We start from the raw sequence: 25,269 nt of genomic DNA, 5'->3' as shown, positions 1-25,269 counted from the left end.
CCATCATAGTCAGATACCCTGTGCTTTAAATAAATTAAAGGAAAAATACGATAAACTCAGACTGAAATGTAAAAATGCGAAGTCAACAATATAAAAACTAAAAAAAAGATTAACTACCACCACACTATCAAACAATTTACAATCCTGTCTAAGTGTTATAAAATATCATTCCCCTCAACATAGAACATTTGCGGCAATGCAATTACTACATAAAACAAAAGGCCACTGGACATACAATGAAAAACAATTTTCACTTAGTTTATATTATAAAGCACCAAATGCGTGTAAACATTTATTAAGACAAAAAATAGTCCTAAAAAACCTTATTTCATGTTTAAAAATACGCAAAAAGTGTTTGATGCCCCTCATCTTTTGAAAAGCATACGAAACAATTTCTTTTCAAGGTATCAGAAGATTATATCATATTGATCAAAAGTCAAAGTCAGGGGCGAGATGTTTACTCAAAATCTCAAACACTCATTTATATCCTTCGCCGTTTCAGAAATTATCGGTAAAACTGGCCGCCCAAATATTTAGCAAAAGCGTTGCGTCGGCATTAAAAACGTCAATAGCAACAGGCGAGCTAAAAAGTTCAACAGCTACTGACACTGCAGATTTCATTATGTTTATGGACAAATGGTTTGACTGTCTCAACAGTTGTACTAGATACAGTAGAAATCCTTTCAAATGCGCACTTTCCGATACTTCGGAGGATGTATTAAATGTTTTATATGAAGCTATAATAGTATATTAAAAAACAAGTTTCGTAAGACACGCTTGAAATGCACGAATTCAAGTTGAAAAACGAGTTTTTTAATGAATGAGTGCTTTAAGTCTTATGAAACGTGTTTTTTATGCTATTTTTTGTAATTCGCGTTTTTATACTTTTTTTTAACAAAAATAAAGTAAATTTTGGCAATGTAGGGAAACAGGTATGTAGCAGTTGGTAACACCGGAACACTTGAAAATAGAAACTTTGAATTGACAATTAGAAACCGTCAAAACACAAAATATATTCACCTGAAAAAAATGTTTCATGTACACCTCCCAAAATAAGAGAAATTGCTCAGAGTCCATGTCCTCATCATTGTGGACCTTGTATTTGATGCTAAGAACGTGTTTAAACATCCATAGACAAAAATTGTCACATTGACAACTAGAAAAATTAATGACCCAATGTCACCAACTTGAACTGGTTCCATAAAATGTTACTAAAATCTCATTACAGCATCGGATGCTGTAGAGAGTCTCATTACAACACCCGTTTGAGTACTGTTATAGCTTCCATTACCGTAGCGAATTACAAAAACATATTTTCACAATTAAAAAAAAAGGATAAGAAAAGTAATAAGTTTACCAGACCTCCCTGTTTCGACGGGGTTATTCAAACGGTTCAGGCTGTTTTACAACTTTATAATGAAGAAAAACGCACAGGGAAACAATTTATAATAACATCCCGATTAAATCAAGATATTATTGAAAATCTTTTTTCAATTATCCGACAACGTGGGGGTTATGCCAGAAATCCGTCCGCGCAATTGCTTCGCCTTACGATCAGGCAGATTTCTATAAATAGTTTGTTAAAATAGAAAGTGCAAGCTAATTGTGAAGAAGATCGAGCCGTGTTTTTATCTACAAATGAATATGTAGCAACAAGAGACTCGTCGGTATCTCCAATGGATATCTCAGAGTCTGATGAAGATAATAACAACATGTGAGGAATTTAGCATCCACAGTACATTGGAAGGATGTTCATTGGCATATTTTGCGGGTTATTGTGCAAAAGTTCACATTGACGAAATTCAGTGTGACTGGTGCCGAGAAATTTTGTTGAAAGAAGGCGAACTTAGTAATTCTGATGAAATTCTTTTGTTTCATAAAATGTACAAAATCAACATTAACAATATGTCCTTAAATGTACCGTCAGAAATTTGTAAAAGTATTACATTCACATCGCTAACTCAATTTAGATTATATATTCACAATTATCTGTATAAAAGGTGCGTCAGGAAACGTTTAGTTAAAAAAATTTTTAATATCCTACAAAAAAAAAGTGTGACCACCACTTTGTAAATTACGAAAATCACTTGGAGTCTTTTCTGGATATTTTAGTCAAAATACAGTTATTTTCAGAATGTAAGAAAGTTAATTTATTAAACAAACAAACCAATAATAAATCAGAAAAAATGAATATATTGTCTCATAATTAATTTTTTTATTGTATTATTAACTTTTTATTTATATTTTTTATTTTTATGTATAATAAATTTTTTCTCTCAGTTAGAGCTTTGTTTATAGAGAATGGTTACAGTCATCATATTGTATTATTTCAACAAATCAAATCCATCCAATCCATACCCTAATTTCCCTATTTACATTTTAACTTGTTAAGGCTCCTTAACTGTGTGATATTTATTTTATCATTTTATTCTGCTAGTTTAATAAATTTTAAATAACCTTATTTTTAAAACTTTACTGGTGAAAAAATCAATAACTTTCGAAAAATAGTTATTTATGTACCAAGTTGGCAAAGTGATGCTTTATCGAACGAGTCTGAGTTTGCGAGTCGAGCGAGCGAGGCGAGTAAACAGGCGAGTTCGATAAAAACACTTTGCTGACGTGTTGCATACAACATTTTATTGCCAACCGCAAAATTTAACGATATGAAGATATTCTAACTTACCAATATTAAGACATGTGTCAAACGATTTGTTTTGTTAATATACCTCGGTAAAGTTACACTATGTATTAAAGGTCGGTAGTATAGTGGAGAGGGAAGTGCGCTTTCATACAGAAGGTACCGGATTCAAATCCAGCTGTTCAATGGCATTTTTTTCAAATTGACAGCAATTAGCGGCAGGTTAACTTTGTCTGCCGCTAAATGCACAGTTTACTAGATAGTAGCACTGCCGCAAATGGATAGCATAAAGTATGGTTTTGCTGCCGGTTGGCGATAAAAAGTATTTATTTCTTCATTGATAAAACACATATTTTTTCTCGTATTTATGTTTTCCATAATACACAAATCATTCTTCAAGCGTTTTTGGCTATTTTTAATTGTTATTGCTCTAAGAATATTTTTATTAAACACACACGAGGTGATCATAGTCGGTTAGCCAGTAGGAGAAACATACTATCCTTTTCTGAATATTCGTTTCTCTCTTGAACGAATTTGTTCTGTTTTTACGGCATTGATTTATAGATGGGATTATTTCGCAATCTGTAAATAATATGCTACTACGTCATATTTAAGAAGTTTAATACAAAGTGCGCCAGCTCTGGAGAGTATTATCAACTAAAAACGTGGAGTCAAATAAAAGCATTGGATGAGCTAACTATATACTCTATAAACAATGGTTATACATAGTAACAATGCTGCACCAGAAACATTCGGGTTCCATGTGCCTTTTAAGACGGAAACTCAGAGTTATCATAAGGATTTTTCCAAGCAAAACTTTTCCTGTGCAAAACTACCCAGTGCCTGTACTATTAAGCTGTGTTGCATTTTATGTTGGACAGTGCAAGTACATAGTAGTTTCGTAACTATGGTTACTGCATTCATATATTGCGAGTTATATGAAATTGCCAGTATACAGTGAAACCTCCACACAACGGACCTCTTTAGAACGGACTTCGGCTACCCATGGGTGACGTCACGAACGGTCCTTCGAGCTATTCACTTGTTTCCGGAATGTAGCAGTCCTATTTTGTGTTAAAATTTTTCATTCAAATAGTTCATATTTATATATATATATATATATATATATATATATATATACATTCATATTTCACCAAATTGACTTGAACAAATAGAATTCATCACCGCTTATCTAATTTACTCATTTTACGTTGTGATCGTCGCCGTCCCTTACTGTATATCGACAGGTATTTATATATGCCCTTCGGTCTCTATTTGGTGGCGGCTATGAAAGAACGTGAAGTTCAGAGGCTGGTTAAACGGGAGCCCTTCGGGTACCTCGCACGCGTGACTCGATTACCGGGCCATTATATCACGATCCTGCTTGACGTGTAATCTTACGGTGTCCGCCCAAATCCCATTACCCACCTGCGGAGCTGGATTTATTAATCCGCGGGTCGCCAGCTCCGGATACCGACCGGATCCGTTCGTGGAATGGTCGCTTCATTTTAGACTCGAATAGCGTAAACACAACCAATCTCGAAGCTTTCGCTACGACTTTAACGTTGCATTAAACACCATGATTAACAAGAAATGGAAAATCTCCTATTGCTTTTTGAAATTTGTGTGTAAGCAATATAAAATTGAGATAACATACGTATTTAAAGTGCAAGTAAAATAATCTTTGAAGAAACTTACAAGTATTAAATTTATTTGTCTAACAGTTTCTCTACATAAGCTGTCCGCATTAAGTTCCGAATTGAAAACATTGCTGACGATTTTTCTCACGGTTAACTTACTCACAGAGGATGCAAAGTGCAAAAACAAACTTCGCTTCCGCCGCTGCCAATACAAAAAGGAAGCGCGCCAATAAATTTGGAAAATATTTATAGCGTACAAAACATCCTCCTCCCGTCCGACGGATAACAAATCCTTTAAACAGCCAATTTCGCGATTTCACGAGACAGTTAATTCCTGCTAAGGCAGGCGCCCTCCGGGAGAGAGGACTCCTTAACTTCGGGCGTTTCGTGAGTTTCTTCGACGATGGTTGTTATGCTCGCTACTGCCGGATCTTCTTCGAAGGGCGAAGCGCCAAGTGCTAGACAACAAAATCTGGCACCGATCCGCGTAACAGTATCACGTACTTATTAATAGTTGTACCGCTACAAGATCCCGGTCGCTCGATTCCTTGCCTTGTACCGTGATTATTTATCTTGGCCCAAGGGAGCTACGTTAATCTGTATTTATGAGCCAATTTCGTTACGGTTTAACTCCACCTATTGTTTATGATTAAGAGTAACATCGGTTTTCAGCAATCTCGTTAACCGCTTCGAAGGAATAGTTTAATTTCAAGAAAGTACTTTGTAACAAAAATACTATTTTATTTTATTTTTTTTTATTTATTGAATTGATTTTTAACACTAACCCCTGCTTGATGGTTGGCATTCAAACCTGAAATCATCCTCGTGGGCGTCCGATTGTCTACAATAACATTTGCGTGACTTTGCAACAATCGGTTGAGAAACGGGGTGACACCTGGTGCCAGGTAAATTGAATATTTTGCTATATTGTATATATCAGTTTAATAGGAAAAAGGAAAAGTGGACAAAAATAGACATCTTTTTTCTTTTCTCCATGTATGGTAAGTTAAGGAAATCTATCATTCCGATAATGTATGGGTCTTTAATTAACAATCTCTAAGGGACCGTACGTTGATTGTTTCATCCGGTTGGGTATTACCCGTTGAACTAGACACAATTATATTAATGACTATCGGTCCCATTGCGCAATTACGATGTTATAATGGTCGAGCGATCTCGCTAAATACCTCAGAGAAATTACACTTCACAGCGTGATGTAAATCTTAAACCGAAAACTAAAATAGTATCTTCACTAAAATCTTTTTTTCTTTGTTTCAGGTGAGTTTGCGTCTGTATTGTCAATCGACAGGGATTTTATCAACGATAAGAACTGTTAAGTATGATAAACAAATTATTTTTAAATAGATATTATCTAAACATGGATTTCGTTTAATAAAGTAACGGAAGATAAACATACATTGCATTATACCTGTGACTGCGTTCTTGCGTCAAAATGTGATTAACTCGGCACGGTTTATTTGTTAGCGTGCAAATATTTGAAATACTAATTTAGATGGTTGCCTAGTTTATTTGTGGTTGATACGTCGCGTGCTTTTATAAGGCAAAAAGATTATTATTAGTATGTGGTGACTAGAGAACTTGTTAAAACTTTGTGTTGAATGATATTATATGAAATTAAAAAAATTGTTTGAAATTAATATAAAAAATCTCTTGTAAAATCTCTATCTTGTTGCTGTTATGATGTTATTTGCAAATGCAAAGTCTCTGACCTAATTAGGATCCAAAATCAATGTGACCATTTTTGTATCCATCTTTTTCGATATCGTTTTAGCCACAGATAGATTAAAAGATCTTCTTTCGGGCTCAAGATCTGTTCTGAGTTCGGATTATTTTCTGCTAAGATTTCCATTTTATTCTTTATTAACGAGCATCTCACGCAATCTAACATGATTGATGATCTTTAGGAACATTAAAAAGCCGACCAACAATAAAAACTGCACATATCCTGCCTGAAACTGTAAAATATTTATTTTACTCTCTACTTCTTCATTTCATTGACTCCAACACAATCCTCAAACACTAAAATGGGAGACAAAAAAGTGTGCTTAATACCGTTTAGGTTCTCCAAACGTAAAATACAAATTGGTAAATATGTCTGACGAACATGAGTCATGAATTCATTTTTCAACAACGATTTCGCAGCGGCAGTTTTGTGATGGAAATGAATCACATAAAAGAATATATTGATTGTTTAAGTTTAGCTCTTTGTGGAATTTTAATCAATCATTTTTCGTAAAATAGCGTCCGATCAGTTGACATTGATACTCTTAAATGTAAACATCCACTATCATCACTGCCAAGATGTCAATACACTGCCAAAATAAGAAAAAGTTGAAAAAGGCCTTGGTGATACACCTTGATGATAAATGCATACTAAATGCAAACAAAACCGTAAAACGCAAAAATTGCTGCAGTTGCCAAACCATAAAATACCACAAGAATGCCTTTATTGTAAGGTTTCTCATCTGTGAATTAACTGAAATGTACAAAAAATTGATTTTATGGTAATTCTTTATGGAGTAATTATATGAAAGTCCCATTTTCTATGATAATGGTGTCCTATACCCTGTTTACATTAACTTGGAATATTTCTTATTCTCTTTCAATATCACTCAATTTTTTTGAAACCCGTCTAATTAACAGAGGATATTATGAACTTTTATACGATCTTAGAACAGATCTTCTTATTTGTAGTCTATAAAATTGCAGCTTTAAGCTTCTAACTAATTATGTTTTGCCCTAAATACACAAATGATGATCCAGGGTGATCAAGAGTTTTTACAAATTATTTCATCAACCCTAATAAAAGGAGAGGAAATACTTTTGTATTATCAAACATATCCTGGTATTGAGATGATGTTCTATTTGCTGTCGAGCGATGACATGGAGAAATTATTTTAGAATTATGCACTTGTCAGTATTCCAAACTTAAATTCGATGCAGCACTGAGCACGTGAGAGTTGGTAATGAACTGTTCTTTTGGTATCATGCAATTAATTGAATCATCACTAGATATATTCACGTTATTAATCATAAGTCTATCAAAAAACAAAATCCTTGAAAATAGAAGAATTACTACATTTGCCATATGCACCAATGTCTATACATATAAACTTATAATTTGCATTGCATATTGCGAGTAACACATTGAAAAAAGAGCTTGTAGGTGAAATAAAGCGAACTCGAATGTAGAGCTGATTTAGCTTTAATGTGCTTGTCGTCCACAGCACCAATGCAATTTGGTAATTGTGTGTAAAAAATCATTTCGATAAACATACCTTTTTATTTGTTACTTAACAAATTACATAAATGTTTACACGTTTAGGACTTCAAAAAAATGGAAAAATCTCAGAGAGTCTTCTCAAATAGAGCTAAGGGAAATAAAAAGTGTTAGAAGTGCCTCTGCTGCATAACATAAATCACCTTATATCTGCCGATGTTTCTTTTAACATTGTTAGATGGCTTTAAAAATATTTCCCTTGCTGCAAAGATGAGAGCAAGAATTAGACTAATGGAAACCCTATCGTCATCATCCACGCCATTTTATTATTCCAAGTGCTGGATCATTTGATAAGTTTACAGATCAACCCCATTTACATTCGCGAAAGGTGCAGTCGCCAGAATCAGAATATCTTAATGCTTCATATGACTCAGAAATATTTCAATAATTTCCTTATTTGAGTTCCAAGCAGCGCGATAGCGCTCCCCAGATTTTATATCGAAAAATTAGAGTACATTTTGAACAACTGATGGTGCTGTCACCGACTTAATGCAAGCATTAGCTGTTTGCTAGCTTTCGGAATTTTACGACAGTTAGATATAGCTAATTTTTCTTCTTCTGAATTGCACTAGCGATAGCGGCTACTAATTCCGCTTAATTTTGTAGTTCCATACAATAACGAATGAAACGCAATCCTTAACATTTTCATGTAATTGACGAATTTATCTTCATAATTAAGCTAGTAAGTGCAAAACAATACTATGGATTTCCTTTCATGTAATAATTGCAGTTAGTTTATGCTGATTTTAGCATTGCTTTAGAGTTTCGATGTTCATGTTTACAGTTTATATGCCTGCTAAACTTCAGATATCTATGAATTTAAATTGCAGAAATTTCTGCTTCATGTAGCAAAATTCCAAATATTGGCGAAAGATTCTTTCAGAAAATAAGAGTGAACCGCCAGCTCTTCATTTCAATTCTGCACAGAGTTCGACCAATTAATATAGCAGGTCGCACCCGTGCAGCGTCATAAAGATATAAAATTACAGCTGCTATCTTCTTTTCAGCTTTTTTCATCTTGAATTGCCAAAAGATCTACGAGGTATGGTGTTTAATGCCAATGCAGTTGCTTTAATTGTTCAAGTTTATCTGAGAATTATTCAGAATTTAGGGATCCGCTCAATATAATGTGAAAGTGTCTCTTTCCGATTAATTAATTTAAAATATATCGATTTTGTGTGAAAAGTAGAAATAGATGTTATAAAACAAAGTTTGTAAGAACATTTTCACCGAAATACAATGAGCATTTATTTAATTTGTTTTTATTTTTAGGAATGACACTAAAAAACCCTTGGAGAATCGAGATTAGAGAATAGAACATGTTATGGCGTCGTACACTTTTTCGCTAAATTATATTTTGTCAAGTTAGGGACCGCGTGGTTAGTGGATATTTCAGTTTTGTCAAATGGTATTATCGTGGAGGGTGGGGATGACATTCAAATTTGAAATAATAAACATATTAAAAACAACCTTAAAATATAGAATCTATTAGATCTGATGAGGATCGATATGGGATGAGGATAGGTTAGAAAAGGATAGGGGTGATGTCCGTGGGACCCAGAGTAGTGCGATTTCAAAATGACTTCATGTTTTGAAATCCTCGTCTATCTGGGGGTTTACGGGGTGTAATGTAGAATCTATTAAATCTGATGAGGCTCGATATGGGATGAGGATAGGTTAGAAAAGGATAGGGGTGATGTTCATGGGACCCAGAGTAGTACGATTTCAAAATGACATCATGTTTTGAAGTCCTCGTCTATCTGGTGGTTTACGGGGTGGGGTGTAATGTTGTTTAAGAAATGAATATAGTGGTTTATGTGTGCTCGCAATTTGGTCATTTAAACTGGGTTGTTATGGTTAGATGATTAACTGGTTAGATCTGGGTTGTTATGTATAAACTTTCCAATTTCGTATCTTTCCAGGATTTTCTTAAGGTAGCCCTTGTTAATATGATGTAATATTTTTGTGTTTTTATTTTCGTCGAATTCATGGTTGAGGTTAAAAGTTATATGTTTACCAAAATTAGAGTTGTGCTTTATTTTGTGTTCTTTAATTCGTAGTTTGAGGGCTCTGCCTGTCTCCCGAATATAAGTTTATGAGTAGGCTGCCTATGGTCCTGTTGGGCTTATCTGAATATCGTACTGTTTCATAGTTTGCTTTATTTTGTTATTAATATTTCCTTGGTACATAATAGACCTGTAATTTTGGTTTGTTTTGTTTATTGTAAAATCAAGAAAATTTATTTTATTGCCGGCTTCAAGTTCTAGTGTGAATTGAATTTCTTTGTGCAGTGTGTTTAATTATACTAAAATAGAAAACAAATAATTCAAAAATTAATAGACATCCCCCCCTTGAAGTGCAAAATCGTTGTTTTTTACATTGAATATAAAATGGAAAGAAAATCATTAATTAATATCTGACTTTGATTATATATAATATGGATTGAGCTAACTGAATATATCTACTAACAAAAATGTGGCTCAAGGTGAATAGACGCAGATGGAAAGCGATAATGTGAAAGTGTAACAAAGATAGACATAAAACGGTACTAAACAGACGGGCGCATGCGCACAAAAGTGTCAAACCTCTTCCATTTGACGTTTATCGTTTTGTTGTGTCACAGCCAGTCACACCATTATGTTTAAAAATGTATTGTTTCGTGTGCAAAGTTCGCGATAATACAGTTTCACATCACCTGTAAGTATTATAAATAATAAGGAAATTTTATTTTATTTTATTTTTCTTTTTTCATTTATTAATTTTGTTTTAAATTTACCGCCAAAATTAACGCACGCCCATTATATGTCAGTACGCTTCTATGTCTATCTCGGTTCGATCACCTTGCGCAAGCTATCTCTCTCGTTGGCTCAATCCATATTATATATAATCAAAGATATCTGAGAATTATTCAGAATTTAGGCATCTGCTCAATATAATGTGAAAGTGTCTCTTTCAGATTGATTACTTTAAAATATATCGATTTTGTTTGAAAAGATGAAATAGATGTTGGAAAACAAAGTTTGTAAGAACTTTTTTACCGAAATACAGATAATACAGCTAATGGATTTAATATTGTGTGTAATATTAATTTGTTCAATCCTACCTTCGAAATTATCAGTTTCTAACTTAGATACGAGTGTTGAAAGTTGTTATTTGCATTCACTCCGCCGACATTCATAGAAACGAGTGAATGAATTTTTTTCACTCACTCTAATCTTTTTCAACCACTGTTAGCTAAATATCAAACCTTTACTTACCGTTAACTAAAAAACAGTTGTATAAATTATTAATTTTAATCAACTTTTTAATTTTATGCATAATGATGACAATTAACAATTTGACACAAATGGTTGTTTACATACATATATCGATTAAGAGCATGACAATGTCAAAAACTGCTGTCATCGTCGACATGTCGACATGAAATTACTCAGGAGTTATCGAATTTTAAGACGGGCTTTCTCTAAATAGTAGGATTGAACAAAACGCTATACAGCACTCGTGGGAAACTAATATTTTCCACTAACTTGTATGTCTTGGAAATGCGACATACGCGTTAATGAAAAATCATAGTTTCCCTACTTGTACTGTAATATACTAATACATAATCAAACTAATTGAATGGGAAAATTTAATTCCTCAAAGCGAAAAAATACTAGTGATAACTAACTTACTTTAGGTTTATGTTGAGCATTAATAAATGAATTTTTACTAATTACTTTTTAATTAACTAATATTTAACACTTTAACAAAAAGGTTAAAATGGAATTTATTCTATGCTTACTTTCGACATTGATATCCAAACACTCTCATCTCGGAGAATAAATCGAGTGCGCGCGCACTTTGTACCACGCGTCGCGGCGCCGGGCGTCCCCGGCGCTCGACGTCGTCGGTCGTCTCGAGCGGCGTGGTGGCCCGCGACGCTAACAGTCGACTGCTTCGCGCGTCGCCGGCAGGACGAGTTCGCCCCCAAACGTGACACGGGATGCAGCATCGCGACGCCTCCTCCGTCACGTGACGAGATCCGACGCCACGAGGTCCATCGTTGTCGGACGTCGCGACGCCCGCAAACAGTTATTATTAAAAACCTTATACGGTTCTAAATTGCCGTTTGCTTCGGTTTGTTTCTACGGTGAACAACAAAATAGAAAGTAAAAGTGGGGTTTAAGGAGAAATTTTAATTTTCCTAAAAACTTTGAAAAGAACGAAACGAACGAGGAGAAAAAGCTGATAAGATCTGATCAGTTCGAGGTTTGATTTCTTGAGTTACCTTTAATTTTTTAATTACGAGGTGGAAAATTAATAAGAATTTTCTGGGTTCTGCATTGTTTTAGTACCACATTATTTCATGTATACAAGAAATAATAATTAATTTGTTATCATTTTTGCTTACATGGAAATAATATATATAATCGACTTGATTATGAGATACTGTAATTCCATATTTAATGGAATTAGATTCAATTAAAAGTGGACGTTAATTAAGGAAAATAACATATCGTGCACGTAATCACGTTATCTTTTAAAACGCGTGACGCACTGTTTATTTAAATTAAACGTTTGAAGTAAAACCAGGTGAATCGTTAAATACTATCAGTAAAGAAGGTAATATGTACTGACGTTTAAACAATGATTTTTTATGTGGTTAAATATTTGTTCTTGGAATATTTAATAGCCATACATTGTACGAGTGATTAAATTGCAAACACAAAATTTCGTTTGTGTGGATGAAAAATATGATAATGTAAATTTCACTTTTATCGTATCTTTCCTTGAATTTTTGGCATTTAAAGCGGATTTTGAGTCAATTTCTCTAGTTCATATAAATTTTCGATTCAAGTTTATACAAATGTTTTCAGTTTGATCTTTTTTTATATATTATTCATGTACAATTTACATTTGTTCGTACAAAGCTATAAAATCCAGTATAAATAAGAGGCTTGTTGTTCCAATTAGACCCGGACACAACCTTTCCAACGTGGTTATTTTTGAGTAAATTGTGGGCACATTTATTTATTGCAAACTTGCCAAATTTCCATGTAAATATTTATAGTTACGCGTTAAACATTAAATTTTAAGGTTTAATTGGGGAAGTAAATGATATTAAAAAATGTATATTTGCATAAAAAATATTTGCATAAATATAAAGACCCTGCAATTATTAAGAGTAGTATAACCTGTACTTGGAAGTAGTTGCAGCAGCAGTAGCAGTAAAGAGATATTTCCTAAAGATACGGACCAAAGTGTAAACGCATGTCGTAGGTGTAGTAATTCGTCCCAGTTTCGTGTTTCGTTGAAAAATTAACGCCGTCCGTGTGCATTTTTAAAAGGTGCGCTTTGCAATTATCCACAGTCCGTTGAATGGTATCACGAAATGTTGGTTGACGCTTTTTTGCGGCACCTTTTGTGTCACCGTACATGCTACACACATATGCTTTTCACTCTACATGTAATTTATATGTTTTCCTAAGGTAAATTCTGCAATAGCCACGTGTGCGTGCTGCGTGTATTCAAGTTGCAATGATATGAAAAAAATCTTAAGTGAGGATTTTATGAATACTCTAAAAAGGAGCCTAAAAATAGTTATAAAATTCAATGTGGCAGACCGATGGAGTGTGAGTAATCACTGTATTAATCATCAATTTATTCTGGTTAGGCTCCAGGTATTTGACACGTTTATTGTCTTGCCAAGAGTACAACTAAGCTATTCAGTATGTAACCTTTAAAATATTCACGTTAAAGAATATGAATTATGTATCTATTTTGTTACACTTGTTCTTTGTGTTGAACGTTGAAATCCTGCTTATTAAGTTTTGCAGCATCCTTACCTTTTCACAGGACGGGAAACTGTCCAATATAATTTTCAACTTCCGATCTAAATCGAAAAAGTTTAAGGAGTTGCGAGCAGGATGGCGTGCATTGTTCCCTCCAGTCCTCGTATACCCGTTCAGTTCCCCAACAATCTCCATATTGGTTTTTACAGGGGTTTACATAAATCACACATCTTTCCGCCCTTACACTGGACCAGAATTCTAAAATGTCGCGATGGGAACCTTTTTCTCTTTCTTTTGTATCTGACATAAATTCTGACATATGCAGAAGGAGGTTTAGCTTTACGGTTATAATAATGGTAGTTTGGCTATATACTTTGATCTATATTTTCTTTCATCTATTGTTACCAATTGTATCTGTTTATGGCATAAATCAAAAAAAAAATGCAAAACCTAGAAAGTTCTGTAACATTTTATTTTAAAGTTATTAACAAAATAAGATTTACAATTTGAATAAAAAGTGTGCATTAAAATTGTGGACACGAATTAACTGTGTTTAGAAAACTATGTGCACTCTAAGTTGACAATAAAAGTAAAAGTGGCTGGATTCAGGCAACAACATGGTGGTGGCCATGGCCATCACCAAGTTTTGTACCACGGCTCGGTGCTTGGGTACCAAAGTAGACACATGAATCATCATCACATATCTACGTTAACTCCTCATTCGTCCATACCACTGAATGCAAGTAAGTACTACATCAATATATATTTGTAAATTTTATTTCTTATACATATTAAGAGTAGTTGAAGCTTTTAAATCGTCGAACTTATTGTTAGTCTATTATACATATTCATGATGTCTGACAAAACTTATTGGATTATGTTCCCCAAGGACGCAGAAATGGCTTGAAACCGTGATCGATGTAGGTGAGGTGTGCAGGGCAATTTTAAGCACATTAGGTATTATGCAAATTGTGCCCTCTTCGCTATTTTGAGCTATTTCGGCCTTCTCGCTATTTAAAAACAATGTGCTGACTATGTATTAAAGCGCACACATGATTGATAATCTAAAATGATTTTAAATCTAAATTAAAATCTAAAGCGAAACAATACTTTTGAGACTTTAACAAAACGTAATTTTTTTCCCTTTTATAAGGATTCTTAATCTTGAAAACTTAGTGAAAACACCCTACTAAATAAAGAAAAGAAAAACTATAAACTTGAAACTTTATAATCATAAACAAAGCCCCTCGATCTTAAGGTCCGTAAAAAGAAAGCATCATCATCCGCCAGTCATTCCGGGCGGCATTTGACCGTGAATTATGACGTCCTCTTCATCTTTCTTTTCTTTCGAGATTTATAGGGTCCTCGGGGCGTTTTTCCAAAGGTTTCGTAAGCTTCGCTTGAGAAAAGTGTGAGACGATGCAACCCCGAATGAAGCGAAGTCGGCGTCTTTGTCGTAGACGGCGTCTTTTAATTAGATGTTATATTTAACGTTTCTTTCGCTCGCCTAACGACCTGTTTGTACATCCGTACTAAAATTTTATGGGCGAAGACGCACATTAAAAAGGCTAAACAGAAAGTCTCCGTGTTTTATGATGACTCGTTGACTTTCTTTGTTGTTCTTTGTCGCTATCACGGAGCTGTCCTGATTTGAATGGACCAATTTGCCAGTTGCACTCATTACGGTTTTGAATGGTTTTAATAAATAAATAAATAATAGTAGGAGATAAAAATTAATAGAAGAATCCCAGGGATAATCAATACTAAAATCACACACAAACTGTTGGTGTAATTGGATGGTCACCCTTTTCGAGAGTAACTAATCCCTGGTGACAGAGGGTTGGCAAAAAGTTGTCCGATTCTACGCGGCGTTGTTCTCTTCTAATCGTTTTATCGGGTTTTATTACTGCAACTAGTCCCATCGTTTCAACTTCCGAAGCTGAGGGGGGTTTCCTCGGGCCCACCAATAAATAAGGATTTCGGCACACGACAGCTCAAACTGGTCTCGACCGGTGGTTGTGGCGTTAGTACCTTGCAACCTCGGTTCGCTTTTGATTACTGGTTCGATTTTCGATAATCGATGGACCGAACGCGGTGGACAGCGAGTTATTCATCATTATTATTTCGGGAATGAGTCGATGGGGCATCGCGGGGGCGGCAGCTCGGCGGCCAGATAATGATAATGGATCGCCTGACCGTCCCGGCTGCTGGCGTGTTGGCGGACGGCCGAGCTTTTATTTTTGCCAACACCATCTGACGGCGTAAACTGCAAATTGCGAAATTGAAATCTCCGTCCGAGCCGCGTGGAACGCCATCGATAACGGTTAATACGTAACGGGCAACCGAGAATTACCTACAGTAGTTACGTCTTTCGCGGTAATTGCACTCCGTTTTTGATTTACGCCTCGCGCTGAATTCGGCTAAAACTGGGATACTGGTGCTCGTTTTCGATGCTACACCCAATGTTTCGCATTAAACACTACACTCTCCTACGTGATTAACGTCCAGATTTTACGCTTAAATTATCCGGCGGTTGTTATTGTCTGTAATAACAGTCGAAATTCAATCCTACCCAATTAATTCCCCATAATATTATCGTAAACGTTTTGTTTTTGTGCTATTAGTGGGAAATAGAAGATAATTTGTTATTATTTTATTACGTTGACTATTTTTCAAACATTTCAATTTTTAAGTTGCTTATTTTACAGCCCCTGACATAAATTCGTTTTCATTATAGAGATTTTATACACTTTTATTAAAATAACTGTCAAGGAAGATGTGTGAGAGAGATGTAAAGAAAAATGCTAACACACTGTTTGCTTCTACAATCCTACTAAACCTCTTACTATTATAACTTATTCAGCGGTATCATTTTCTCCATCTCATCCTGGTTGTAAATATTCGTACGCGATATTCATTCGGTGTCTTTTGACACCTTAACACCTTGACACTTTTTGTATAGAAAAACTAAGATTTTGTGTTTTGATAAAAAAATTAAAATAAAAATTTTGGCGAAGATAAATTCACTTTAGTGTAAAAGTATTCAGTAATTAAAATCAGTCAAAACTATTATAAGTCAGCTACAAATATCGCAATTGGTGAGTAGCTGTTGAACCAAATGTGAAATTAGTAGTGTAAGTAGTTTTTGATTCATTTGATTCGTACTAGTTATTAGTGGTGGAATATTTTAGGTGTTGCACACTGCAGATAATAATCAACTTCAAGTTTATTTATATCAGTTTTGTTATTAGTAACCTCATTGTAACAATCCGAATACGATATATAAAATCTCTTGTTGCAGTTTCGTCTAGTTTTCTTCTCTTCGCTTGTTATTCATCATAACATTCATTACTAACAGAACTGTCGCTGTTATCACTTTCGATTATTAATAAAAGTATCATATTTTTAATGCAAAAAGCCGTTTTCTACAATCACTTTTAGTTCTTGAGAAATAAATTTTTGAAATGATCGACAATTTAGTCGAATTTTGTAATTTTCGCCGATTAAGTTTTAAAAATTCGTATAAAATCCATTTCTTGGAATATGAATATGCAAATTTCCCAAAATGTTAAAAAAAGTGTTCTCTTTCCAATGAACCACCCCGTCTTGTAAAATAACTTTTAATTTTTGAGACAACAATATTTGAAGTTTTGATAAAATTTTCGAGGTTGCAATTTTCATCGATAACTTGCAAAATTCGCTATAAAATTAATTTCTTGAAGAATCGTTGTGGAAATATCACCAATTATTAATAAAAGTATCCTCTTTTTAATGTAAAAAGCCATTTTGAAATATCACTTTTAATTCTTGAGATATAAATTTTTGAAATAATCGACAATTTTTTCGAATTTTGCAATTTTCGCCGATTAAATTATAATAATTCGTATAAAATCGATTTCTTGGAATATGAGTATGAAAATTTCCCAATATGTTAATAAAAGTGTCCTCTTTCCAATGAACCAACCCGTTTTGAAAAATAACTTTTAGTTTTTGAGAAAACAATATTTGAAGTTTTGATAAAATTTTCGAGGTTGCAATCGATAACTTGTAAAATTCATTATAAAATTCCTTGAATATAAAATTTTTTGAAGGATCCTTGTGGAAATATCGCCAATTACTAATTAAAGTATCCTCTTTTTAGGGTTGCTTCGTTAGTTAAATCAGCATCCAAAAAGTTCATTTTGTATCTTGGTTCCAAATAAGTTGACATATCTTATTCAAATATCGCAATAATGTGGCAATGTAGGGTATCACTTCAGAAATGCACCAGAAATTATAACCATAATGGCCGGATAAATATGCCAGGTAACCGAATATCCGGCCGATGGAGATGCCGAATATCCGGTATCTGGCTTTTCGCAAAATCACTATCCGTTCCATCACTACTAGTTATCAATTAAAGAAAACAATTTTGACGTACTAGTTCAATATTTATTGTTCTAAAATTAAGTACGTGTCCATTCGATCATTCATCCATCCGAGCAATTCAGCGTTTTCGCCTTATGGCGACTTTCTCCGGGAGGTTTCTTCGGATGAGTTACAGCGCTGTATTATCCCGAACCCTATCTGATTTATTGCTCCAGATATGAGCTATAGAACCAGATGTACGCAACAGATAATTACGGCTAGATTGCGGTAAAAACACGAAATCAGATTCAGCTTGGAAACGATTTGAGAAATTTATGCGCGTATTTATTGTGTTATAATCTGTCTGAATGGATCTGGGTTTTCTAGCCGTCTAGGGATTGTTCGTTGGTAAGTATGTAGGCGAGTCATACGTAAACGTCCACCTTTTCGCCTCTATTCATACAACGACGTGGTATTTTGTTTTTTAGTTTCGTGCCCTCTCAAATTGGTTGTATTTGTTGAAAGTATCCTCTGAGCTCTTCTCTGGGTGCAGTCTGTCGAGTTCTCGTTTCTGAATATTTCTCGTGTCGTTGGAACTCATCAAGGAGTTTCATGGATTAGCCTAATTTGAGTTTGTTTGTTGTTGCGGAGAAGTCATGGCACCATGCTGCCCTTAATCTTATTGTGATATTACAATTTTAACCTACTTTTTTGACCTGACATCTAATTGGTTGTCTAATAGTCAATAAGACCGTTGGCTGCTAGATGGTAAGCAATTATCTAGGAATTTTATTCCCAGCATATAGTTGAGTTCTATCAAAAGTTATGATTGAAATTACTTGCTTTTTAGGCCATGAAGATGCAACTATCTCAAAGTTGAGTACAGTATCTTGTTATAACTTGTCATTTTCTCATTGAGATCGTAATGCCTCGAACACTATTGCTGGAGACAGTTCTTCAATCCACGACGTCCACCAAAGCGAAATGTTTTCATGCTACGTGATGCGTATATTTAGACTCCCTATTGCTTTTTAGCAATACTCAGCTTTTTAGATAAGAATATAAACGGTCAATTTGTTCTTCTAAGACTGCACCGATTGCAAAATCCTACTCATATTAAGTTGCAACACAGCAGGTTCTTTATATGTCACAGAGTGGCTTCAACCATACCTTCTTTGAAGTTATGGACTATCTAGAGATCCAACTCAGTTTTGTGGATTTACAGTTTTGATTTCAGATTTGCCTACAACAATAAATATGCATAAATAGTTCGTTCAGCAAAGTCTAATCCAGGAAATCGATACCTATTATGGGTTTGGAAACATCAGCCACAACGAAACGTCATGTGTAATCTCGACTGAGACCAAAATTGAGAATAAAGGCAACCACACGTCATAACGACAACGTTATTTGCTGCGTATACATTGCATGACATTTATGGGCGTCAACATTCCGTCGCGCGTACTGTAACATACAGAAATCCGCACTAATACAGTTGTTTGAGCATTCACGAAGGGATATCGAAAAGGTGTTTGGGCGTTTCTTTTACACAAATCATGCGTGTTACCAATACAATCCGTTATTCTCAAATAAAATCGCTAGTCTCTGTATACTCTTTAAAGGAAACTGACTCAGTCGAGGGCAGTACTCATTAATGTGATCTGTTCTAATATCCTCTATACATACACGTAAGGAATTTCTTCATTCCAGTCTTAAAGTCTGGTGATACCTATTTGTACAACCCTAAAATCATATGTAGATATATCATTGGTCACGTCACAGGGGGTGCATCATCGGGGATGATGGCTACAGCCAATGGTCGAAATATCTTATTGCCTGATTGACATATTGACTGATACCATCATCCCTGACAATGCGACTTTTAACGCCTTAGGAATTTTTCTGCAGATGCTCGTTAGTTCTGATCTGTTACAAAGTGAAATGTATTTCGACATTAATAAATTGTTGAAGGGCCACGCGGCTAATTTATGGGTCTTGCTAATTTGGAACTGTTGCTAGACTTGGTTTTCGGGTCTATCTTGAATCTTTACTTTGCTTTTTCGGAAACGAGATCCAATTGGCTCTCTTCGGGCGATTTTAAATGTTTTTTTTTTTGAATACCACATAATAATTTTTTGGGGTTAGTCAATTAATAAATCTTAATGATTGCAAAAGATGTGGAGCGAAACAGCTTAGTAAGCAAGCTCTATTTTGTAATTCTTGTATCGATTGCGATTTGGATTTATACGTAAATGTCGACCTTCGTAAAAGCGCATCTGTTTAGAACAAAGGCAATAAATTATTCAAATAATCCACAGTTCAGATTTCTGTTTCGTCGTCATTAGGACCACGGTGCTTAGAAGCGACGTGAGATCAGGCCACCGCCGTCGACTCGCGGGGAGAAATGGTCCACTGGTCTGACATTTACAGCAATTTACAGTAAATTATAGGCCGCATAAAACCGCCGGCGAACGATGTCTACATCGTCGAGCTAAAAATACCGAGCCGGGAAGTGCTTAAATATCATAAAATTCGATCGATAATTTAAAGAGAAGGTATCCGAAGAGATTTTGGGATTGAAAGGTTTTAGCAACACCTCGGAGACAATCTCTTCTGTTAATCCGATCATATTTATGTTTTAACACATTTTTTACATTAAATCGAATGATTTACTTATTTAAATTGGATTTCACTCAAACGATGTTTAGCAGATCGTAAATTGGAATGACGTAGTTACTGGTTGGTGACCAAACTAGAAATGCTATTTAAAATAAACGGTATTAATTTGAAAAATTTAATTACACAGCTGCGAACGTTGGCGGTGGTGGTAGTTTCGTTGGCGTTTCCAGGATGGAGCCGATTTAATTCCGTTTCTGGATGGTTGTGGGATCGGCTGAGCCCTCGAAAACGAAATTATTATTCGTTCGTTTCGTTTATTAAACTGCGCTCCACGATAACAACAACTGGCCGCTTAATTGATACGTGAAATTTGTTGCGAGCAAAAATTTAATTACGGCCGTTACGTGCGTCCGAATCAAGTTGAACGCGCTATAGAGAAAAAAAAATTGCGCTGAAATAAAATCCCAGGGCGACGTATACAAAAAATCCGAACAGAATGTGCTCATGGGTATTTGGAAGTGGCACGATTGGCAGCTTTTAGCGATTTAGTTTAGATATTTTCATTGTGGGGTTTATTTTCCACAAATAAATCTGTTTATGGCAACATTTTTTTGTAATCTATATATCTTTCTTTATTATTCCTGTTTAATGATTTTTTATGTTCTGCAAATCCTTTGTTTGCATTTTAAGCTTACTCATTAGTGAAAAGATGTTATTCTGGGATGCACTCGAAAGATTTTCACGGCAAAACTTATTGCCCGATGGCACTAAGCAACTACTGAGAGAAGGGAAGAGATTCCTTCGACTTTCTGCTGCTTATGCGAAGAAGGTTTCCTAATTACGAAGTTATAAAGCGACATATATTCCCCGAAGTCTTCCTTCGCATTTTCTTTTTCGCTTCTTTCTGTTTTTAGCGGCCCGTCTGGGCCGTAGTTGTGCCTCTAGGAAAGTTTGCCGACAGAGCAATTATAATAATTTAATTTATACGGGCCTTACACAAGCGGTTCTCATCGTAACTAAGAATGCGCTCTTCTATATAACGGAACTTGCAAGGAAAATATTTTATGAAATAAAAGTTGGGAAACGCTCAGCGTTCAAGAAATGAACAATCTAAGTTTTTAAGTAAAACAGGAAATCAGATATGTACTTTTTTATGGTTTAAATAAATGGATCATCATTTAGTTTTATGAGAAACGTTAAAAGTACTTCGTTTTGAGTTTTATAATAAAATTTGATGTTACAAATAATGATATCATAAAGATAGTTATTACAGCGTAAATTCTTTCATATTCTTCGTACTTTATTAACACTTAAAAATCATTCTCCTTTTTTTTTCAATATCAAATAATAAAAACAATAGCACGCAAAAATAAAAATAAATTCGCGATTATTATTTTCTTTTCATTTCACATTTTAATTTTTTATGTTTCGCCTTGTTTGGAACTTTCAAACAGAGCCCATTCAGTAATGAACGAGTTATTGTTTTTTTTTAGTCATAAATAGAACAAAAGAGTACCTCTAACCCGTTATACATTTGCAAATGTATTGGAACATAAAGAACGTCATTAAAATGCCACTAAACCTAAATGGTAAAGTGAGAAATCATGCAAATGTAAGTACCTACATTGTGTTATTGTGTGTGTAGCTTTTGTTTTGAGATATTAAACATTTTATTATTCATGTTGACGTGTTATAAACAATAATTGTCTCGAAATTCAATAAAATTAAGAAATTTTATGAAAAATGAGTTAGAACGGACTTCAGATATAACCGACAAAATATTTTTAAATAACGCTTATAGTTGTCTATGCGATGTATAATTCAAGGACGGTAATTACAGTTTTAATTGTTATTCAGCGTTATTTGTTGTATATTTTTATTGAACTAAAACTAGAACTAACACTAGACCTAGAACTAGAAACATTCGGGTTTAGCCGTCTTAAGAGACGTATGGCTAAACCAGAACGTTTCTTAAGTTAGTTCTAATGATAGTGTTAGTTCTAGTATTAGTTGTTATTCAGCATTTGATTGTTGTATATTTTTCATTAGACTAAAACTAGAACTAACACTAGACCCAGAACATTCGGGTTTAGCCGATCGAGGTTTTACTGTGTTAGTTAATAACTGTTACACTAAAAATGTTTAATTTTTTTGATTATTAAATTTAACATTAATTTATGAAATGCAGTTTCATGATGGTATGTGTAGTAATCCTACTGAATACTAAACATTTGTCCATGAATAAACATGAATCCATTTGGGAATATTAAAGTACCTTTTAACCACCCATTTCCGTACAATTGGTTTGTTTTCTATAAATAATAGCAGCAGTAGTAGTAGCACGTCGCCGCAGGCTGGGATATTAGTGCGGCGGCAGTTTATGGTGACGCAGAGGTCACATTCGCGACTTTTTCATACCGCACAATGGCTAATTTTACCGCTAGATCGTGGAGAGGTGCCAATGGATAAATTATAGCGAATTCGGCCGCGCTCTCATACCCATAAAATATGGGTCACCGTACGGTCGTTTAATAATATATAGAGTTACTCACAGGTAATAGGGTGTAGTTTCACACCGTTCTCCCCTTTATTACTACTACTTCATTCCCAAAGCACAAGTCATTTAGCTCGAAAATCGCTTTGAATATATCCATAGCGGTTTAACGTCATTTACTGTAACTACCCAGATTATAAACATTTAATGACGATGGGCTAGCATTAAACTATTTCATAATGTTTATGTTGAAATAACATATTTTAGTTCTCATCTATTTAAAACATTAAAATGAAATCTAAAAGAAAATTAATTAAAGTTGGTACGAAATTCTTAAATCAATAGTTTCCATAGAACGCTTGAAGTTGTTAAAACTATTCGAAATGTACAATATCTAAACCATAAGTAGATTACTACTGTTGAAAACCACGTTAAATATAGCAGTACCGGCTTAACGTTATTACCGCAACAAGGGTATAAACATTTAATGTCCACGTGCTGCTAACACTACGTTCGTCGAAATATTCGTTAAACTTCGGTACGGGAAACGCGACGCGAGAGCTTTTGTGTTTTACGTTTCGCTTTAGATGAAAACTCGCATAACGTTGAAGAACAACGTCAAAACCATCACATTGTATATGTGCTGGCATTTTGTTTAGCGAGGACTACCTATGTTTGAAATGAGCGCATACACGGAAATTGATAGGCGGCAGCTTTGAGGGAACACGTGTTTGAAGTCATGGTGTAGGTTAATACTACATGTCTCGTCTGGCTTAATGATCATATCAACTTTGTTAGCGGATACGTATTGAAAAAGACCGAAGAATTTTTACTGTAATATAGATATTAAAAGGGATGTAAGAAATTATTAAAGTTATACATAGCTAATGATAAAAAGTAAAAAGTGTAATTTAAATAATGGATTACTAAGAATAGAGTACTATTAATATCTTGTTGATGTAAAGTGGCCAACCGTTATTCCAAATTATACACAACGTTATTCAATATTTCTGGTTACATTGCAGCAATCTCTTAAAATTTTTGTTCGTGTTCTTTTTTATTTTATATTTTTTTTTAAATCCAAAGACCAACAAATATAACCGAGTATGCAACCAAAAAATATTGTGTATGGCAAATTTGGAATGACACAAAGAGGAATATCGCATTCAGAAAACATATATCTTGTTTCTTTGCAAATCCTTTTATTGTTTTCATTTTCCTTTCTGAAGCAGAGAAAATACTGTCGAGTTAGATTTTCTTTCTTTGCTATTGGTGACACATATGATGGAAAATGTGTTGCTGATAATCTCATAGTGTTAGGATTTTGTTGCAATGTGAATTAATTTCACAGATAGACTTTTTTGAAAAGCTCGAAAGCGAAAGAACAATGTTTACTAAACGTCGGTTTGATGGGATTGTCGCGGTTTGGGTTGACACAAACGTTTGGGAAATGTTCTATCGAGCAATTAGGAACCTTGGTTTCAAAAGTCTTGACTTAACTGATGATATATATAGAGCTCTTGATGCTGATGGATTTACTATGCTTGTGTTGCTTGAATCACGACCTCCTATTGGCTATGCTTAAATTTGTTGATGTATCTGATTGTGCTGTTTCTTTGATAAAGTGTTATCTGCCTGATTGAACGCATGTGGTTAAAGTGAAGTCATTGTATTCTGATTCTGTTAAATTGTTTGCTGGTGTCGTAGCGATCTATCGTTGGTCCTATCTTATTTACAATCTATACCAGCACTTTATTCGCAAAGTTATTCTCAACTTTATCTCGTTTTCCTGTCTAGTGAGCGATTGGAAACTTGTTTAAGATATGCTCGTTTGGTCCACCCTGACAAGACTCAATGTATTTTATTTACTAAAAATGGTAGTATATTTGTTAATAAAGATAGTTTAGTATTAAGATGCTTGGAGTAGAATTAAAACTAACGAATTCGGTTAAGAACTGTGAACATATTAATTTATTAGAGCTCCCTAAGAAACCTCTACTTCAATTACATTCAGAACGGCTGTTCATAACTTGAATCATCCGCGCGGATTTTCTGTAAGTATTCCTTTTCATAGGTCCTCAATATTTCAATGTTCATTTTTATGTCAGGCTATTCGTTTTTGGAATTCTATTACCAGTTCTGCGAGGCTCGGCTCGTGCATTGAAACTAATTCTTTTGCGCGAAGGATGTTTGATAGATTTTTATAATTCGCAATTTTGTTGTGTTTAATTGGAATATCACTTTTACCTTTTCTGCTCTTGCACTCATTGATCTTGAATTATATATTAACTACCTGATTGATAACAATTTTTTACTCTTCAGCTCAATGGTTCATAAACATCAGTCTTATTTTCTATCACACATCAGGTAATCCAAGTGAGTTATCGCTCATCAACATTTTTTGATCTTCATTTAATTTCGTCATCTTAAACAAGGATTATCTAAGGCGCGCATGT

At 34.4% G+C, this 25,269-nt stretch overlaps 1 protein-coding gene and 1 long non-coding RNA gene across 11 annotated transcripts in view; one reads left to right on the top strand and one right to left on the bottom strand.

Moving 5' to 3' along the window:
- Nucleotides 1-11,504, bottom strand: part of LOC139429029 (uncharacterized) — a 104,646-nt gene extending 93,142 nt beyond the window's left edge. Inside the window, exon 1 of the long non-coding RNA XR_011639742.1 lies at nucleotides 11,364-11,504. This is a non-coding gene — a long non-coding RNA (uncharacterized lncRNA). The remainder of the gene's footprint in view (nucleotides 1-11,363) is intronic.
- Nucleotides 1-25,269, top strand: part of LOC111419022 (Calmodulin-binding transcription activator) — a 211,668-nt gene that overhangs the window by 75,637 nt on the left and 110,762 nt on the right. The window contains exons 1-2 of one of the 10 annotated variants that reach the window (XM_023051824.2): nucleotides 11,537-11,830; nucleotides 13,872-14,096. The exons of 7 other annotated variants lie outside the window; for them this stretch is intronic. In XM_023051824.2, coding sequence (XP_022907592.1) covers nucleotides 14,039-14,096 — 58 coding nt within the window. In that variant the 5' untranslated portion in view covers nucleotides 11,537-11,830; nucleotides 13,872-14,038. Of the gene's footprint in view, nucleotides 1-11,536; nucleotides 11,831-11,959; nucleotides 12,185-13,834; nucleotides 14,097-25,269 lie in introns of those variants that run through there. 2 more of the 10 variants (XM_023051818.2, XM_071194368.1) reach the window with 2 other exon arrangements.

This window comes from Onthophagus taurus, chromosome 2, assembly GCF_036711975.1.
Source record: "Onthophagus taurus isolate NC chromosome 2, IU_Otau_3.0, whole genome shotgun sequence".
NCBI lineage: Eukaryota > Metazoa > Arthropoda > Insecta > Coleoptera > Scarabaeidae > Onthophagus > Onthophagus taurus.
The sequence above is the reverse complement of the archived record's forward strand: the minus strand, read 5'-3'. Positions and strand labels throughout refer to the sequence as shown.